The 16566-nt window shown below is 53.5% G+C and overlaps 1 protein-coding gene across 3 annotated transcripts in view; it reads left to right on the top strand.

Annotated features, from left to right (window-relative positions):
* Positions 1 to 9222: 9222 nt before the first annotated feature.
* The window catches only part of EIF2B4 (eukaryotic translation initiation factor 2B subunit delta), a 41908-nt gene continuing 34564 nt past the window's right edge, over positions 9223 to 16566 (top strand). The window contains exon 1 of one of the 3 annotated variants that reach the window (XM_077291965.1): positions 9223 to 9343. In XM_077291965.1, coding sequence (XP_077148080.1) covers positions 9322 to 9343 — 22 coding nt within the window. In that variant the 5' untranslated portion in view covers positions 9223 to 9321. Of the gene's footprint in view, positions 9344 to 9695; positions 9796 to 16566 lie in introns of those variants that run through there. The other 2 variants (XM_077291964.1, XM_077291966.1) reach the window with 2 other exon arrangements.

Genomic DNA, 16566 nt, shown 5'->3' with positions numbered 1-16566 from the left:
GACCCGGGGATTCTGGAGCGAGCAGAAGGCAGAGACCCGGGGATTCTGGAGCGAGCAGACGACAGAGACCCGGGGATTCTGGAGCGAGCTGACGGCAGAGAACCGGGGATTCTGGAGCGAGCAGACGGCAGAGACCCGGGGATTCTGGAGCGAGCAGACGGCAGAGACCTGGGGATTCTGGAGCGAGCAGACGGCAGAGACCCGGGGAGTCTGGAGCGAGCAGACGGCAGAGACCCGGGGAGTCTGGAGCGAGCAGACGGCAGAGACCCGGGGATTCTGGAGCGAGCAGAGGGCAGAGACCCGGGGAGTCTGGAGCGAGCAGACGGCAGAGACCCGGGGAGTCTAGAGATAGCAGAAGGCAGAGACCCGGGGATTCTGGAGCGAGCAGACGGCAGAGACCCGGGGATTCTGGAGTGAGCAGACGGCAGAGACCCGGGGATTCTGGAGCGAGCAGACGGCAGAGACCCGGTGAGTCTGGAGATAGCAGAAGGCAGAGACCCAGGGAGTCTGGAGATAGCAGAAGGCAGAGACCCGGGGATTCTAGAGCGAGCAGACGGCAGAGACCCGGGGATTCTGGAGCGAGCAGACGGCAGAGACCCGGTGAGTCTGGAGATAGCAGAAGGCAGAGACCCGGGGAGTCTGGAGATAGCAGAAGGCAGAGACCCGGGGATTCTGGAGCGAGCAGACGGCAGAGACCCGGGGATTCTGGAGCGAGCAGACGGCAGAGACCAGGGGATTCTGGAGCGAGCAGAAGGCAGAGACCCGGGGATTCTGGAGCGAGCAGAAGGCAGAGACCCGGGGATTCTGGAGCGAGCAGACGGCAGAGACCCGGGGAGTCTGGAGCGAGCAGAAGGCAGAGACCCGGGGAGTCTGGAGCGAGCAGACGGCAGAGACCCGGGGATTCTGGAGATAGCAGACGGCAGAGACCCGGGGATTCTGGAGCGAGCAGACGGCAGAGACCCGGGGATTCTGGAGCGAGCAGACGGCAGAGACCCGGTGAGTCTGGAGATAGCAGAAGGCAGAGACCCGGGGAGACTGGAGATAGCAGAAGGCAGAGACCCGGGGATTCTGGAGCGAGCAGACGGCAGAGACCCGGGGATTCTGGAGCGAGCAGACGGCAGAGACCCGGTGAGTCTGGAGATAGCAGAAGGCAGAGACCCGGGGAGTCTGGAGATAGCAGAAGGCAGAGACCCGGGGATTCTGGAGCGAGCAGACGGCAGAGACCCGGGGATTCTGGAGCGAGCAGACGGCAGAGACCCGGGGATTCTGGAGCGAGCAGAAGGCAGAGACCCGGGGATTCTGGAGCGAGCAGAAGGCAGAGACCCGGGGATTCTGGAGCGAGCAGAAGGCAGAGACCCGGGGATTCTGGAGCGAGCAGACGGCAGAGACCCGGGGATTCTGGAGCGAGCAGAAGGCAGAGACCCGGGGATTCTGGAGCGAGCAGAAGGCAGAGACCCGGGGATTCTGGAGCGAGCAGAAGGCAGAGACCCGGGGATTCTGGAGCTAGCAGGAGGCAGAGACCCGGGGAGTCTGGAGCGAGCAGGAGGCAGAGACCCGGGGATTCTGGAGCAAGCAGACGGCAGAGACCCGGGGATTCTGGAGCGAGCAGAAGGCAGAGACCCGGGGATTCTGGAGCGAGCAGACGGCAGAGACCCGGGGATTCTGGAGCGAGCAGAAGACAGAGACCCGGGGATTCTGGAGCGAGCAGAAGACAGAGACCCGGGGATTCTGGAGCGAGCAGACGGCAGAGACCCGGGGAGTCTGGAGCGAGCAGAAGGCAGAGACCCGGGGAGTCTGGAGCGAGCAGACGGCAGAGTCCCGGGGATTCTGGAGCGAGCAGACGGCAGAGACCCGGGGATTCTGGAGCGAGCAGACGGCAGACACCCGGGGATTCTGGAGCGAGCAGACGGCAGAGACCCGGGGAGTCTGGAGCGAGCAGACGGCAGAGACCCGGGAAGTCTGGAGCGAGCAGACGGCAGAGACCCGGGAAGTCTGGAGCGAGCAGACGGCAGAGACCCGGGGATTCTGGAGCGAGCAGACGGCAGAGACCCGGGGATTCTGGAGCGAGCAGACGGCAGAGACCCGGGGATTCTGGAGCGAGCAGACGGCAGAGACCCGGGGATTCTGGAGCGAGCAGACGGCAGAGACCCGGGGATTCTGGAGTGAGCAGACGGCAGAGACCCGGGGAGTCTGGAGCGATCAGACGGCAGAGACCCGGGGATTCTGGAGCGAGCAGACGGCAGAGACCCGGGGATTCTGGAGCGAGCAGACGGCAGAGACCCGGGGATTCTGGAGCGAGCAGACGGCAGAGACCCGGGGATTCTGGAGCGAGCAGACGGCAGAGACCCGGGGATTCTGGAGCGAGCAGACGGCAGAGACCCGGGGATTCTGGAGCGAGCAGACGGCAGAGACCCGGGGATTCTGGAGCGAGCAGACGGCAGAGACCCGGGGAGTCTGGAGCAAGCAGACGGCAGAGACCCGGGGAGTCTGGAGCGAGCAGACGGCAGAGACCCGGGGAGTCTGGAGCGAGCAGACGGCAGAGACCCGGGGATTCTGGAGCGAGCAGACGGCAGAGACCCGGGGAGTCTGGAGCGAGCAGACGGCAGAGACCCGGGGAGTCTGGAGATAGCAGAAGGCAGAGACCCGGGGATTCTGAAGCGAGCAGACGGCAGAGACCCGGGGATTCTGGAGCGAGCAGACGGCAGAGACCCGGGGATTCTGGAGCGAGCAGACGGCAGAGACCCGGTGAGTCTGGAGATAGCAGAAGGCAGAGACCCGGGGAGTCTAGAGATAGCAGAAGGCAGAGACCCGGGGATTCTAGAGCGAGCAGACGGCAGAGACCCGGGGATTCTGGAGCGAGCAGACGGCAGAGACCCGGTGAGTCAGGAGATAGCAGAAGGCAGAGACCCGGGGAGTCTGGAGATAGCAGAAGGCAGAGACCCGGGGATTCTGGAGCGAGCAGACGGCAGAGACCCGGGGATTCTGGAGCGAGCAGACGGCAGAGACCCGGGGATTCTGGAGCGAGCAGAAGGCAGAGACCCGGGGATTCTGGAGCGAGCAGAAGGCAGAGACCCGGGGATTCTGGAGCGAGCAGACGGCAGAGACCCGGGGAGTCTGGAGCGAGCAGAAGGCAGAGACCCGGGGAGTCTGGAGCGAGCAGACGGCAGAGACCCGGGGATTCTGGAGATAGCAGACGGCAGAGACCCGGGGATTCTGGAGCGAGCAGACGGCAGAGACCCGGGGATTCTGGAGCGAGCAGACGGCAGAGACCCGGTGAGTCTGGAGATAGCAGAAGGCAGAGACCCGGGGAGTCTGGAGATAGCAGAAGGCAGAGACCCGGGGATTCTGGAGCGAGCAGACGGCAGAGACCCGGGGATTCTGGAGCGAGCAGACGGCAGAGACCCGGTGAGTCTGGAGATAGCAGAAGGCAGAGACCCGGGGAGTCTGGAGATAGCAGAAGGCAGAGACCCGGGGATTCTGGAGCGAGCAGACGGCAGAGACCCGGGGATTCTGGAGCGAGCAGACGGCAGAGACCCGGGGATTCTGGAGCGAGCAGAAGGCAGAGACCCGGGGATTCTGGAGCGAGCAGAAGGCAGAGACCCGGGGATTCTGGAGCGAGCAGAAGGCAGAGACCCGGGGATTCTGGAGCGAGCAGACGGCAGAGACCCGGGGATTCTGGAGCGAGCAGACGGCAGAGACCCGGGGATTCTGGAGCGAGCAGAAGGCAGAGACCCGGGGATTCTGGAGCGAGCAGAAGGCAGAGACCCGGGGATTCTGGAGCTAGCAGGAGGCAGAGACCCGGGGAGTCTGGAGCGAGCAGAAGACAGAGACCCGGGGATTCTGGAGCGAGCAGACGGCAGAGACCCGGGGATTCTGGAGCGAGCAGAAGGCAGAGACCCGGGGATTCTGGAGCGAGCAGATGGCAGAGACCCGGGGATTCTGGAGCGAGCAGACGGCAGAGACCCGGGGATTCTGGAGCGAGCAGAAGACAGAGACCCGGGGATTCTGGAGCGAGCAGACGGCAGAGACCCGGGGAGTCTGGAGCGAGCAGAAGGCAGAGACCCGGGGAGTCTGGAGCGAGCAGACGGCAGAGACCCGGGGATTCTGGAGCGAGCAGACGGCAGAGACCCGGGGATTCTGGAGCGAGCAGACGCAGACACCCGGGGATTCTGGAGCAAGCAGACGGCAGAGACCCGGGGATTCTGGAGCGAGCAGACGGCAGAGACCCGGGGAGTCTGGAGCGAGCAGACGGCAGAGACACGGGAAGTCTGGAGCGAGCAGACGGCAGAGACCCGGGGAGTCTGGAGCGAGCAGACGGCAGAGACCCGGGGATTCTGGAGCGAGCAGAAGGCAGAGACCCGGGGATTCTGGAGCGAGCAGAAGGCAGAGACCCGGGGATTCTGGAGCGAGCAGAGGGCAGAGACCCGGGGATTCTGGAGCGAGCAGACGGCAGAGACCCGGGGATTCTGGAGCGAGCAAACGGCAGAGACCCGGGGATTCTGCAGCGAGCAGAAGGCAGAGACCCGGGGATTCTGGAGCGAGCAGAAGGCAGAGACCCGGGGATTCTGGAGCTAGCAGGAGGCAGAGACCCGGGGAGTCTGGAGCGAGCAGGAGGCAGAGACCTGGGGATTCTGGAGCGAGCAGACGGCAAAGACCCGGGGATTCTGGAGCGAGCAGAAGGCAGAGACCCGGGGATTCTGGAGCGAGCAGACGGCAGAGACCCGGGGATTCTGGAGCGAGCAGACGGCAGAGACCCGGGGATTCTGGAGCGAGCAGAAGACAGAGACCCGGGGATTCTGGAGCGAGCAGACGGCAGAGACCCGGGGAGTCTGGAGCGAGCAGAAGGCAGAGACCCGGGGAGTCTGGAGCGAGCAGACGGCAGAGACCCGGGGATTCTGGAGCGAGCAGACGGCAGAGACCCGGGGAGTCTGGAGCGAGCAGAAGACAGAGACCCGGGGATTCTGGAGCGAGCAGACGGCAGAGACCCGGGGAGTTTGGAGCGAGCAGAAGGCAGAGACCCGGGGAGTCTGGAGCGAGCAGACGGCAGAGACCCGGGGATTCTGGAGCGAGCAGACGGCAGAGACCCGGGGATTCTGGAGCGAGCAGACGGCAGAGACCCGGGGATTCTGGAGCGAGCAGACGGCAGACACCCGGGGATTCTGGAGCGAGCAGACGGCAGAGACCCGGGGATTCTGGAGCGAGCAGACGGCAGAGACCCGGGGAGTCTGGAGCGAGCAGACGGCAGAGACCCGGGGAGTCTGGAGCGAGCAGACGGCAGAGACCCGGGGATTCTGGAGCGATCAGACGGCAAAGACCCGGGGATTCTGGAGCGAGCAGAAGGCAGAGACCCGGGGATTCTGGAGCGAGCAGAAGGCAGAGACCCGGGGATTCTGGAGCGAGCAGAAGGCAGAGACCCGGGGATTCTGGAGCGAGCAGACGGCAGAGACCCGGGGATTCTGGAGCGAGCAGACGGCAGAGACCCGGGGATTCTGGAGCGAGCAGAAGGCAGAGACCCGGGGATTCTGGAGCGAGCAGAAGGCAGAGACCCGGGGATTCTGGAGCTAGCAGGAGGCAGAGACCCGGGGAGTCTGGAGCGAGCAGGAGGCAGAGACCCGGGGATTCTGGAGCGAGCAGACGGCAGAGACCCGGGGAGTCTGGAGCGAGCAGAAGGCAGAGACCCGGGGAGTCTGGAGCGAGCAGACGGCAGAGACCCGGGGATTCTGGAGCGAGCAGACGGCAGAGACCCGGGGATTCTGGAGCGAGCAGAAGACAGAGACCCGGGGATTCTGGAGCGAGCAGACGGCAGAGACCCGGGGAGTCTGGAGCGAGCAGAAGGCAGAGACCCGGGGAGTCTGGAGCGAGCAGACGGCAGAGACCCGGGGATTCTGGAGCGAGCAGACGGCAGAGACCCGGGGATTCTGGAGCGAGCAGAAGACAGAGACCCGGGGATTCTGGAGCGAGCAGACGGCAGAGACCCGTGGAGTCTGGAGCGAGCAGAAGGCAGAGACTCGGGGAGTCTGGAGCGAGCAGACGGCAGAGACCCGGGGATTCTGGAGCGAGCAGACGGCAGAGACCCGGGGAGTCTGGAGCGAGCAGAAGACAGAGACCCGGGGATTCTGGAGCGAGCAGACGGCAGAGACCCGGGGAGTCTGGAGCGAGCAGAAGGCAGAGACCCGTGGAGTCTGGAGCGAGCAGACGGCAGAGACCCGGGGATTCTGGAGCGAGCAGACGGCAGAGACCCGGGGATTCTGGAGCGAGCAGACGGCAGAGACCCGGGGATTCTGGAGCGAGCAGACGGCAGACACCCGGGGATTCTGGAGCTAGCAGGAGGCAGAGACCCGGGGAGTCTGGAGCGAGCAGGAGGCAGAGACCCGGGGATTCTGGAGCGAGCAGACGGCAGAGACCCGGGGATTCTGGAGCGAGCAGAAGGCAGAGATCCGGGGATTCTGGAGCGAGCAGACGGCAGAAACCCGGGGATTCTGGAGCGAGCAGACGGCAGAGACCCGGGGATTCTGGAGCGAGCAGAAGACAGAGACCCGGGGATTCTGGAGCGAGCAGACGGCAGAGACCCGGGGAGTCTGGAGCGAGCAGAAGGCAGAGACCCGGGGAGTCTGGAGCGAGCAGACGGCAGAGACCCGGGGATTCTGGAGCGAGCAGACGGCAGAGACCCGGGGAGTCTGGAGCGAGCAGAAGACAGAGACCCGGGGATTCTGGAGCGAGCAGACGGCAGAGACCCGGGGAGTCTGGAGCGAGCAGACGGCAGAGACCCGGGGAGTCTGGAGCGAGCAGACGGCAGAGACCCGGGAAGTCTGGAGCGAGCAGACGGCAGAGACCCGGGGATTCTGGAGCGAGCAGACGGCAGAGACCCGGGGATTCTGGAGCGAGCAGACGGCAGAGACCCGGGGATTCTGGAGCGAGCAGACGGCAGAGACCCGGGGAGTCTGGAGCGAGCAGAAGACAGAGACCCGGGGATTCTGGAGCGAGCAGACGGCAGAGACCCGGGGAGTTTGGAGCGAGCAGAAGGCAGAGACCCGGGGAGTCTGGAGCGAGCAGACGGCAGAGACCCGGGGATTCTGGAGCGAGCAGACGGCAGAGACCCGGGGATTCTGGAGCGAGCAGACGGCAGAGACCCGGGGATTCTGGAGCGAGCAGACGGCAGACACCCGGGGATTCTGGAGCGAGCAGACGGCAGAGACCCGGGGATTCTGGAGCGAGCAGACGGCAGAGACCCGGGGAGTCTGGAGCGAGCAGACGGCAGAGACCCGGGGAGTCTGGAGCGAGCAGACGGCAGAGACCCGGGGATTCTGGAGCGATCAGACGGCAAAGACCCGGGGATTCTGGAGCGAGCAGAAGGCAGAGACCCGGGGATTCTGGAGCGAGCAGAAGGCAGAGACCCGGGGATTCTGGAGCGAGCAGAAGGCAGAGACCCGGGGATTCTGGAGCGAGCAGACGGCAGAGACCCGGGGATTCTGGAGCGAGCAGACGGCAGAGACCCGGGGATTCTGGAGCGAGCAGAAGGCAGAGACCCGGGGATTCTGGAGCGAGCAGAAGGCAGAGACCCGGGGATTCTGGAGCTAGCAGGAGGCAGAGACCCGGGGAGTCTGGAGCGAGCAGGAGGCAGAGACCCGGGGATTCTGGAGCGAGCAGACGGCAGAGACCCGGGGAGTCTGGAGCGAGCAGAAGGCAGAGACCCGGGGAGTCTGGAGCGAGCAGACGGCAGAGACCCGGGGATTCTGGAGCGAGCAGACGGCAGAGACCCGGGGATTCTGGAGCGAGCAGAAGACAGAGACCCGGGGATTCTGGAGCGAGCAGACGGCAGAGACCCGGGGAGTCTGGAGCGAGCAGAAGGCAGAGACCCGGGGAGTCTGGAGCGAGCAGACGGCAGAGACCCGGGGATTCTGGAGCGAGCAGACGGCAGAGACCCGGGGATTCTGGAGCGAGCAGAAGACAGAGACCCGGGGATTCTGGAGCGAGCAGACGGCAGAGACCCGTGGAGTCTGGAGCGAGCAGAAGGCAGAGACTCGGGGAGTCTGGAGCGAGCAGACGGCAGAGACCCGGGGATTCTGGAGCGAGCAGACGGCAGAGACCCGGGGAGTCTGGAGCGAGCAGAAGACAGAGACCCGGGGATTCTGGAGCGAGCAGACGGCAGAGACCCGGGGAGTCTGGAGCGAGCAGAAGGCAGAGACCCGTGGAGTCTGGAGCGAGCAGACGGCAGAGACCCGGGGATTCTGGAGCGAGCAGACGGCAGAGACCCGGGGATTCTGGAGCGAGCAGACGGCAGAGACCCGGGGATTCTGGAGCGAGCAGACGGCAGACACCCGGGGATTCTGGAGCTAGCAGGAGGCAGAGACCCGGGGAGTCTGGAGCGAGCAGGAGGCAGAGACCCGGGGATTCTGGAGCGAGCAGACGGCAGAGACCCGGGGAGTCTGGAGCGAGCAGGGTTCCCGAAGCCCTGTAGACGTACGCTCCTTCTCCCGGTCTCCGGTGCTGTGTGGTGGGGGCGCACACCAGCTCGGCCGCCCCAAGGACATTTGTCCTGACTCCTGTACACACAGGGCGGCCATTCTTCACGTGATATTTCCCACTATGCTTTTGGATCGGTTTGTGGATGCCAGGCCGCCCTCCCTGCGGGGGGAGCCTCACCCTGGGGCCGCCACCTCTGGGAGCATGGACTGGAGGAGACGGAGGCGCAATCACCTCAGCCATCAGACAGGCGTCTCCTCCAGCCGCTGAGGTACTGGAGACAGCGGGACGGAGAGTGAGGAGGCTGAGGAGCGGTCAGGGAGCGGCTGACAGGAGAGGAGCGGCCGCCTCAGGTGTCTGCTGAGCTCCAGGACAGATAAAGAGCAAAGTGTCAACTGTGCTATATATATATATATATATATATATATATATATATATATATATATATATATATATATATATGAGTGGTGGGGGAAGGGGAGCATGTTATTATATTATCACCACGACACCAGGAGGTTATTACACTGCACCACATCACGTGACAGAGCAGGGGCCTGGTGATTATAGTACACCGAGGTCACATGACGGAAAAGTGGTCAGGTGATTATACTATGGTCACGTGATGTGGGAGGGGCTATAACGCTATTTTCCTATCGAACAATTGCATTGTTCCGCTCAATCTACGAGCCCCGCACTAAACATGGCGTCCTCTGCGGCTGCGTCATCGCGTCTTACGTCACCGCTAATTGGCTGCTCTGACACAACATAACGCCCCTGCTAGGCACTACCACTGCGCATGCGTTCCCCCTCAGCATGGCCGCGCTGTGACTCCATACCGGAACCACCGGGAGAAGAAGCATGAAGGAGACCGGAGAAACGGGTGAGCGGCCGCGACTGCGCCGACGTGTGTGTACAGCGTCCTAGTGCGTCAGTAACCGCCTGTAATACCTTAAGGTGCCGTTACACTGAGCAACTTACCAGCGATCGCGACCAGCGACGTGATCGCTGGTAAGTTGCTGTGTGGTCGCTGGGGAGCTGTCACACAGACCGCTCTCTCCAGCGACCAAGCGACTTCGGCATCGCTGAAACTGTCTTCAGCGATGCCGAAGTCCCCATGTAAAAAAAACCAAACACTACATACTCACCTTCTGTCGTCCTTCATGTCCCTCGGCGCTTGCCGTACTGACTGTCTCAGCGCCGGCCGGCCGTAACAGCGCTGCCCAGCGGTGAACCGCTGTTACTGCAGGTTCACCGCTGGGCTCTGCTTTACGGCCGGCCGGCGCTGAGACAGTCAGTACGGCAAGCTCCAGGGGACGTGACGGACAACAGACGGTGAGTATGTAGTGTTTTTTTTTTACTTTTACCATGGTATCCATGGTAACTATCGGGTTACTAAGCGCGGCCCTGCACTTAGTAACCCGATGTTTACCCTGGATACCAGTGAAGACATCGCTGGATCGGCGTCACACACGGCGATCCAGCGGTGTCAGCGGGAGAATTGCGATGAAAGAAAGTTCGTCCACTCTAGGCCCCGTCTCACATAGCGAGATCGCTAGCGAGATCGCTGCTGAGTCACAAGTTTTGTGACGCAACAGCGACCTCAGTAGCGATCTCGCTATGTGTGACACGTACCAGCGATCAGGCCCCTGCTGTGAGATCGCTGGTCGTGTCGGAATGGCCTGGACCTTTTTTTGGTCGTTGAGGCCCCGCTGACATCGCTGAATCGGTGTGTGTGACACCGATCCAGCGATGTCTTCACTGGTAACCAGGGTAAACATCGGGTTACTAAGCGCAGGGCCGCGCTTAGTAACCCGATGTTTACCCTGGTTACCAAAAAAAACCAAACAGTACATACTAGCCTTTCGGTGTCCGTCAGGTCCCTTGCCGTCTGCTTCCTGCTCTGACTGAGATCTGGCCGTACAGTGAGAAGTGAGAGCACAGCAGTGACGTCACCGCTGCGCTCTGCTCTCACAGTACGGCGGCACTCAGTCAGAGCAGGAAGCAGACGGCAAGGGACCTGACGGACACCGAAAGGCGAGTATGTAGTGTTTGTTTTTTTTGGTAACCAGGGTAAACATCGGGTTACTAAGCGCGGCCCTGCACTTAGTAACCCGATGTTTACCCTGGTTACCCGGGTGCTGCAGGGGGACTTCGGCATCGTTGAAGACAGTTTCAACGATGCCGAAGTCGTTCCCCTGATCGTTGGTCGCTGGGGAGAGCGGTCTGTGTGACAGCTCCCCAGCGACCACACAGCGACTTACCAACGATCACGGCCAGGTCATATCGCTGCTCGTGATCGTTGGTAAATCGCTTAGTGAGACGGGGCCTTCTCCCTGCAACCAGCGATATCCCAGCAGGATCCAGATCGCTGCTGCGTGCCAAACATAGCGATATCGCTTCAACCTCGCCCAGTGTGACGGTACCTTTATAGCTCTATATATAATAGAGGAGACGACACTGTGTATATAACATATAATAGAGGAGACAACACTGTGTATATATAATAGAGGAGACGACACTGTGTATATAACATATAATAGAGGAGACGACACTGTGTATATATAATAGAGGAGACGACACTGTGTATATAACATATAATAGAGGAGACGACACTGTATATATAACATATAATAGAGGAGACGACACTGTATATATAACATATAATAGAGGAGACGACACTGTGTGTGTATATAATAGAGGAGACGACACGGTGTATATAACATATAATAGAGGAGACGACACTGTATATATAATATATAATAGAGACGACACTGTGTATATAACATATAATAGAGGAGACGACACTGTATATATAACATATAATAGAGGAGACGACACTGTGTATATATAACATATTATAGAGGAGACGACACTGTATATATAACATATAATAGAGGAGACGACACTGTGTATATAACATATAATAGAGGAGACGACACTGTATATAACATATAATAGAGGAGACGACACTGTATATATAACATATAATAGAGGAGGCGACACTGTATATAATATATAATAGAGGAGGCGACACTGTGTATATAATATATAATAGAGGAGACGACACGGTGTATATATATATATAATAGAGGAGACGACACTGTATATAACATATAATAGAGGAGACGACACTGTGTATATAACATATAATAGAGGAGACGACACTGTATATATATATATATATAATAGAGGAGACGACACTGTGTATATAACATATAATAGAGGAGACGACACTGTATATATAACATATAATAGAGGAGACAAAACTGTATATATATAACATATAATAGAGGAGGCGACACTGTGTATATAACATAATAGAGGAGACGACACTGTATATATAACATATAATAGAGGAGACGACACTGTGTATATAACATATAATAGAGGAGACGACACTGTGTATATATAATATATAATAGAGGAGACGACACTGTGTATATAACATATAATAGAGGAGACGACACTGTGTATATATAACATATAATAGAGGAGACGACACTGTGTATATAACATATAATAGAGGAGACGACACTGTATATATAACATATAATAGAGGAGACGACACTGTGTATATATATATAATAGAGGAGACGACACTGTGTATATATATATAATAGAGGAGACGACACTGTGTATATAACATATAATAGAGGAGACGACACTGTGTATATAACATATAATAGAGGAGACGACACTGTGTATATATAACATATAATAGAGGAGGCGACACTGTGTATATAACATATAATAGAGGAGACGACACTGTGTATATAACATATAATAGAGGAGACGACACTGTGTATATAACATATAATAGAGGAGACGACACTGTGTATATAACATATAATAGAGGAGGCGACACTGTGTATATAACATATAATAGAGGAGACGACACTGTATATATAACATATAATAGAGGAGACGACACTGTATATAATATATAATAGAGGAGACGACACTGTATATAATATATAATAGAGGAGACGACACTGTGTATATAACATATAATAGAGGAGACGACACTGTATATAATATATAATAGAGGAGACGACACTGTGTATATAATATATAATAGAGGACACGACACGGTGTATATATATATATAATAGAGGAGACGACACTGTATATAACATATAATAGAGGAGACGACACTGTGTATATAACATATAATAGAGGAGACAAAACTGTATATATATAACATATAATAGAGGAGGCGACACTGTGTATATAACATAATAGAGGAGACGACACTGTATATATAACATATAATAGAGGAGACGACACTGTGTATATATATATATATATATATAATAGAGGAGGCGACACTGTGTATATAACATATAATAGAGGAGACGACACTGTGTATATAACATATAATAGAGGAGACGACACTGTGTATATAATATATAATAGAGGAGACGACACTGTGTATATAACATATAATAGAGGAGGCGACACTGTATATATAACATATAATAGAGGAGACGACACTGTATATAACATATAATAGAGGAGGCGACACTGTGTATATAACATATAATAGAGGAGACGACACTGTATATATAACATATAATAGAGGAGACTACACTGTATATATAATATATAATAGAGGAGACGACACTGTATATAATATATAATAGAGGAGACGACACTGTGTATATAACATATAATAGAGGAGACGACACTGTGTATATATAACATATTATAGAGGAGACGACACTGTGTATATAACATATAATAGAGGAGACGACACTGTGTATATATAACATATAATAGAGGAGACGACACTGTGTATATAACATATAATAGAGGAGACGACACTGTATATATAACATATAATAGAGGAGGCGACACTGTGTATATAATATATAATAGAGGAGACGACACGGTGTATATATATATATAATAGAGGAGACGACACTGTATATAACATATAATAGAGGAGACGACACTGTGTATATAACATATAATAGAGGAGACAAAACTGTATATATATAACATATAATAGAGGAGGCGACACTGTGTATATAACATATAATAGAGGAGGCGACACTGTGTATATAACATAATAGAGGAGACGACACTGTATATATAACATATAATAGAGGAGACGACACTGTGTATATATATATATATAATAGAGGAGGCGACACTGTGTATATAACATATAATAGAGGAGACGACACTGTGTATATAACATATAATAGAGGAGGCGACACTGTGTATATAACATATAATAGAGGAGACGACACTGTATATATAACATATAATAGAGGAGACTACACTGTATATATAATATATAATAGAGGAGACGACACTGTATATAATATATAATAGAGGAGACGACACTGTGTATATAACATATAATAGAGGAGACGACACTGTGTATATATAACATATTATAGAGGAGACGACACTGTGTATATAACATATAATAGAGGAGACGACACTGTGTATATATAACATATAATAGAGGAGACGACACTGTGTATATAACATATAATAGAGGAGACGACACTGTATATAATATATAATAGAGGAGACGACACTGTGTATATAATATATAATAGAGGAGACGACACTGTGTATATAATATATAATAGAGGAGACGACACGGTGTATATATATATATAATAGAGGAGACGACACTGTATATAACATATAATAGAGGAGACGACACTGTGTATATAACATATAATAGAGGAGACGACACTGTATATATATAACATATAATAGAGGAGACGACACTGTGTATATATATATATATATATATATATATATATATATATAATAGAGGAGGCGACACTGTGTATATAACATATAATAGAGGAGACGACACTGTATATATAACATATAATAGAGGAGACGACACTGTATATATAATATATAATAGAGGAGACGACACTGTGTATATAACATATAATAGAGGAGACGACACTGTATATAACATATAATAGAGGAGACGACACTGTATATAACATATAATAGAGGAGACGACACTGTGTATATAATATATAATAGAGGAGACGACACTGTGTATATAACATATAATAGAGGAGGCGACACTGTATATATAACATATAATAGAGGAGACGACACTGTGTATATAACATATAATAGAGGAGACGACACTGTATATAACATATAATAGAGGAGACGACACTGTATATAACATATAATAGAGGAGACGACACTGTGTATATAATATATAATAGAGGAGACGACACTGTGTATATAACATATAATAGAGGAGACGACACTGTATATATAACATATAATAGAGGAGACGACACTGTGTATATAACATATAATAGAGGAGACGACACTGTGTATATAATATATAATAGAGGAGACGACACTGTATATAATATATAATAGAAGAGACGACACTGTATATATAACATATAATAGAGGAGACGACACTGTATATATACAGTGCCTACAAGTAGTATTCAACCCCCTGCAGATTTAGCAGGTTTAATAAGATGCAAAGAAGTTAGAGCCTTCAAGCTTCAAACAAGAGCAGGATTTATTAACAGATGCATAAATCTTACAAACCAAAAAGTTTTGTTGCTCAGTTAAATTTTTATAAATTTTAAACATAAAAGTGTGGGTCAATTATTATTCAACCCCTAGGTTTAATATTTTGTGGAATAACCTTTGTTTGCAATTACAGCTAATAATCGTCTTTTATAAGACCTGATCAGGCCGGCAAAGGTCTCTGGAGTTATCTTGGCCCACTCCTCCATGCAGATCTTCTCCAAATTATCTAGGTTCTTTGGGTGTCTCATGTGGACTTTAATCTTGAGCTCCTTCCACAAGTTTTCAATTGGGTTAAGGTCAGGAGACTGACTAGGCCACTGCAATACCTTGATTTTTTGCCTCTTGAACCAGGCCTTGGTTTTCTTGGCTGTGTGCTTTGGGTTGTTGTCTTGTTGGAAGATGAAATGACGACCCATCTTAAGATCCTTGATGGAGGAGCGTAGGTTCTTGGCCAAAATCTCCAGGTAGGCCGTGCTATCCATCTTCCCATGGATGCGGACCAGATGGCCAGGCCCCTTGGCTGAGAAACAGCCCCACAGCATGATGCTGCCACCACCATGCTTGACTGTAGGGATGGTATTCTTGGGGTCGTATGCAGTGCCATCCAGTCTCCAAACGTCACGTGTGTGGTTGGCACCAAAGATCTCGATCTTGGTCTCATCAGACCAGAGAACCTTGAACCAGTCAGTCTCCGAGTCCTCCAAGTGATCATGAGCAAACTGTAGACGAGCCTTGACATGACGCTTTGAAAGTAAAGGTACCTTACGGGCTCGTCTGGAACGGAGACCATTGCGGTGGAGTACGTTACTTATGGTATTGACTGAAACCAATGTCCCCACTGCCATGAGATCTTCCCGGAGCTCCTTCCTTTTTGTCCTTGGGTTAGCCTTGACTCTTCGGACAAGCCTGGCTTCGACACGGGAGGAAACTTTCAAAGGCTGTCCAGGCTGTGGAAGGCTAACAGTAGTTCCATAAGCCTTCCACTTCCGGATGATGCTCCCAACAGTGGAGACAGGTAGGCCCAACTCCTTGGAAAGGGTTTTGTACCCCTTGCCAGCCTTGTGACCCTCCACGATCTTGTCTCTGATGGCCTTGGAATGCTCCTTTTTTTTCCCCATGTTGACCATGTATGAGTGCTGTTCACAAGTTTGGGGAGGGTCTTAAATAGTCAGAAAAGGCTGGAAAAAGAAATAATTAATCCAAACATGTGAAGCTCATTGTTCTTTGTGCCTGAACTACTTCTTAATACTTTAGGGGAACCAAACAGAATTCTGGTGGGTTGAGGGGTTGAATAATAAATGACCCTCTGAAAAGACTTTTCACAATTTAAAAAAAAAATAAACAAAGAAATAACATTCTTTTTTGCTGCAGTGCATTTCACACTTCCAGGCTGATCTACAGTCCAAATGTCACAATGCCAAGTTAATTCCAAATGTGTAAACCTGCTAAATCTGCAGGGGGTTGAATACTACTTGTAGGCACTGTATAACATATAATAGAGGAGACGACACTGTATATATAACATATAATAGAGGAGACGACACTGTGTATATAATA

The sequence above is a fragment of the Ranitomeya variabilis genome, chromosome 2, assembly GCF_051348905.1.
Source record: "Ranitomeya variabilis isolate aRanVar5 chromosome 2, aRanVar5.hap1, whole genome shotgun sequence".
NCBI classification, from domain to species: Eukaryota; Metazoa; Chordata; class Amphibia; order Anura; family Dendrobatidae; genus Ranitomeya; species Ranitomeya variabilis.
The sequence above is the reverse complement of the archived record's forward strand: the minus strand, read 5'-3'. Positions and strand labels throughout refer to the sequence as shown.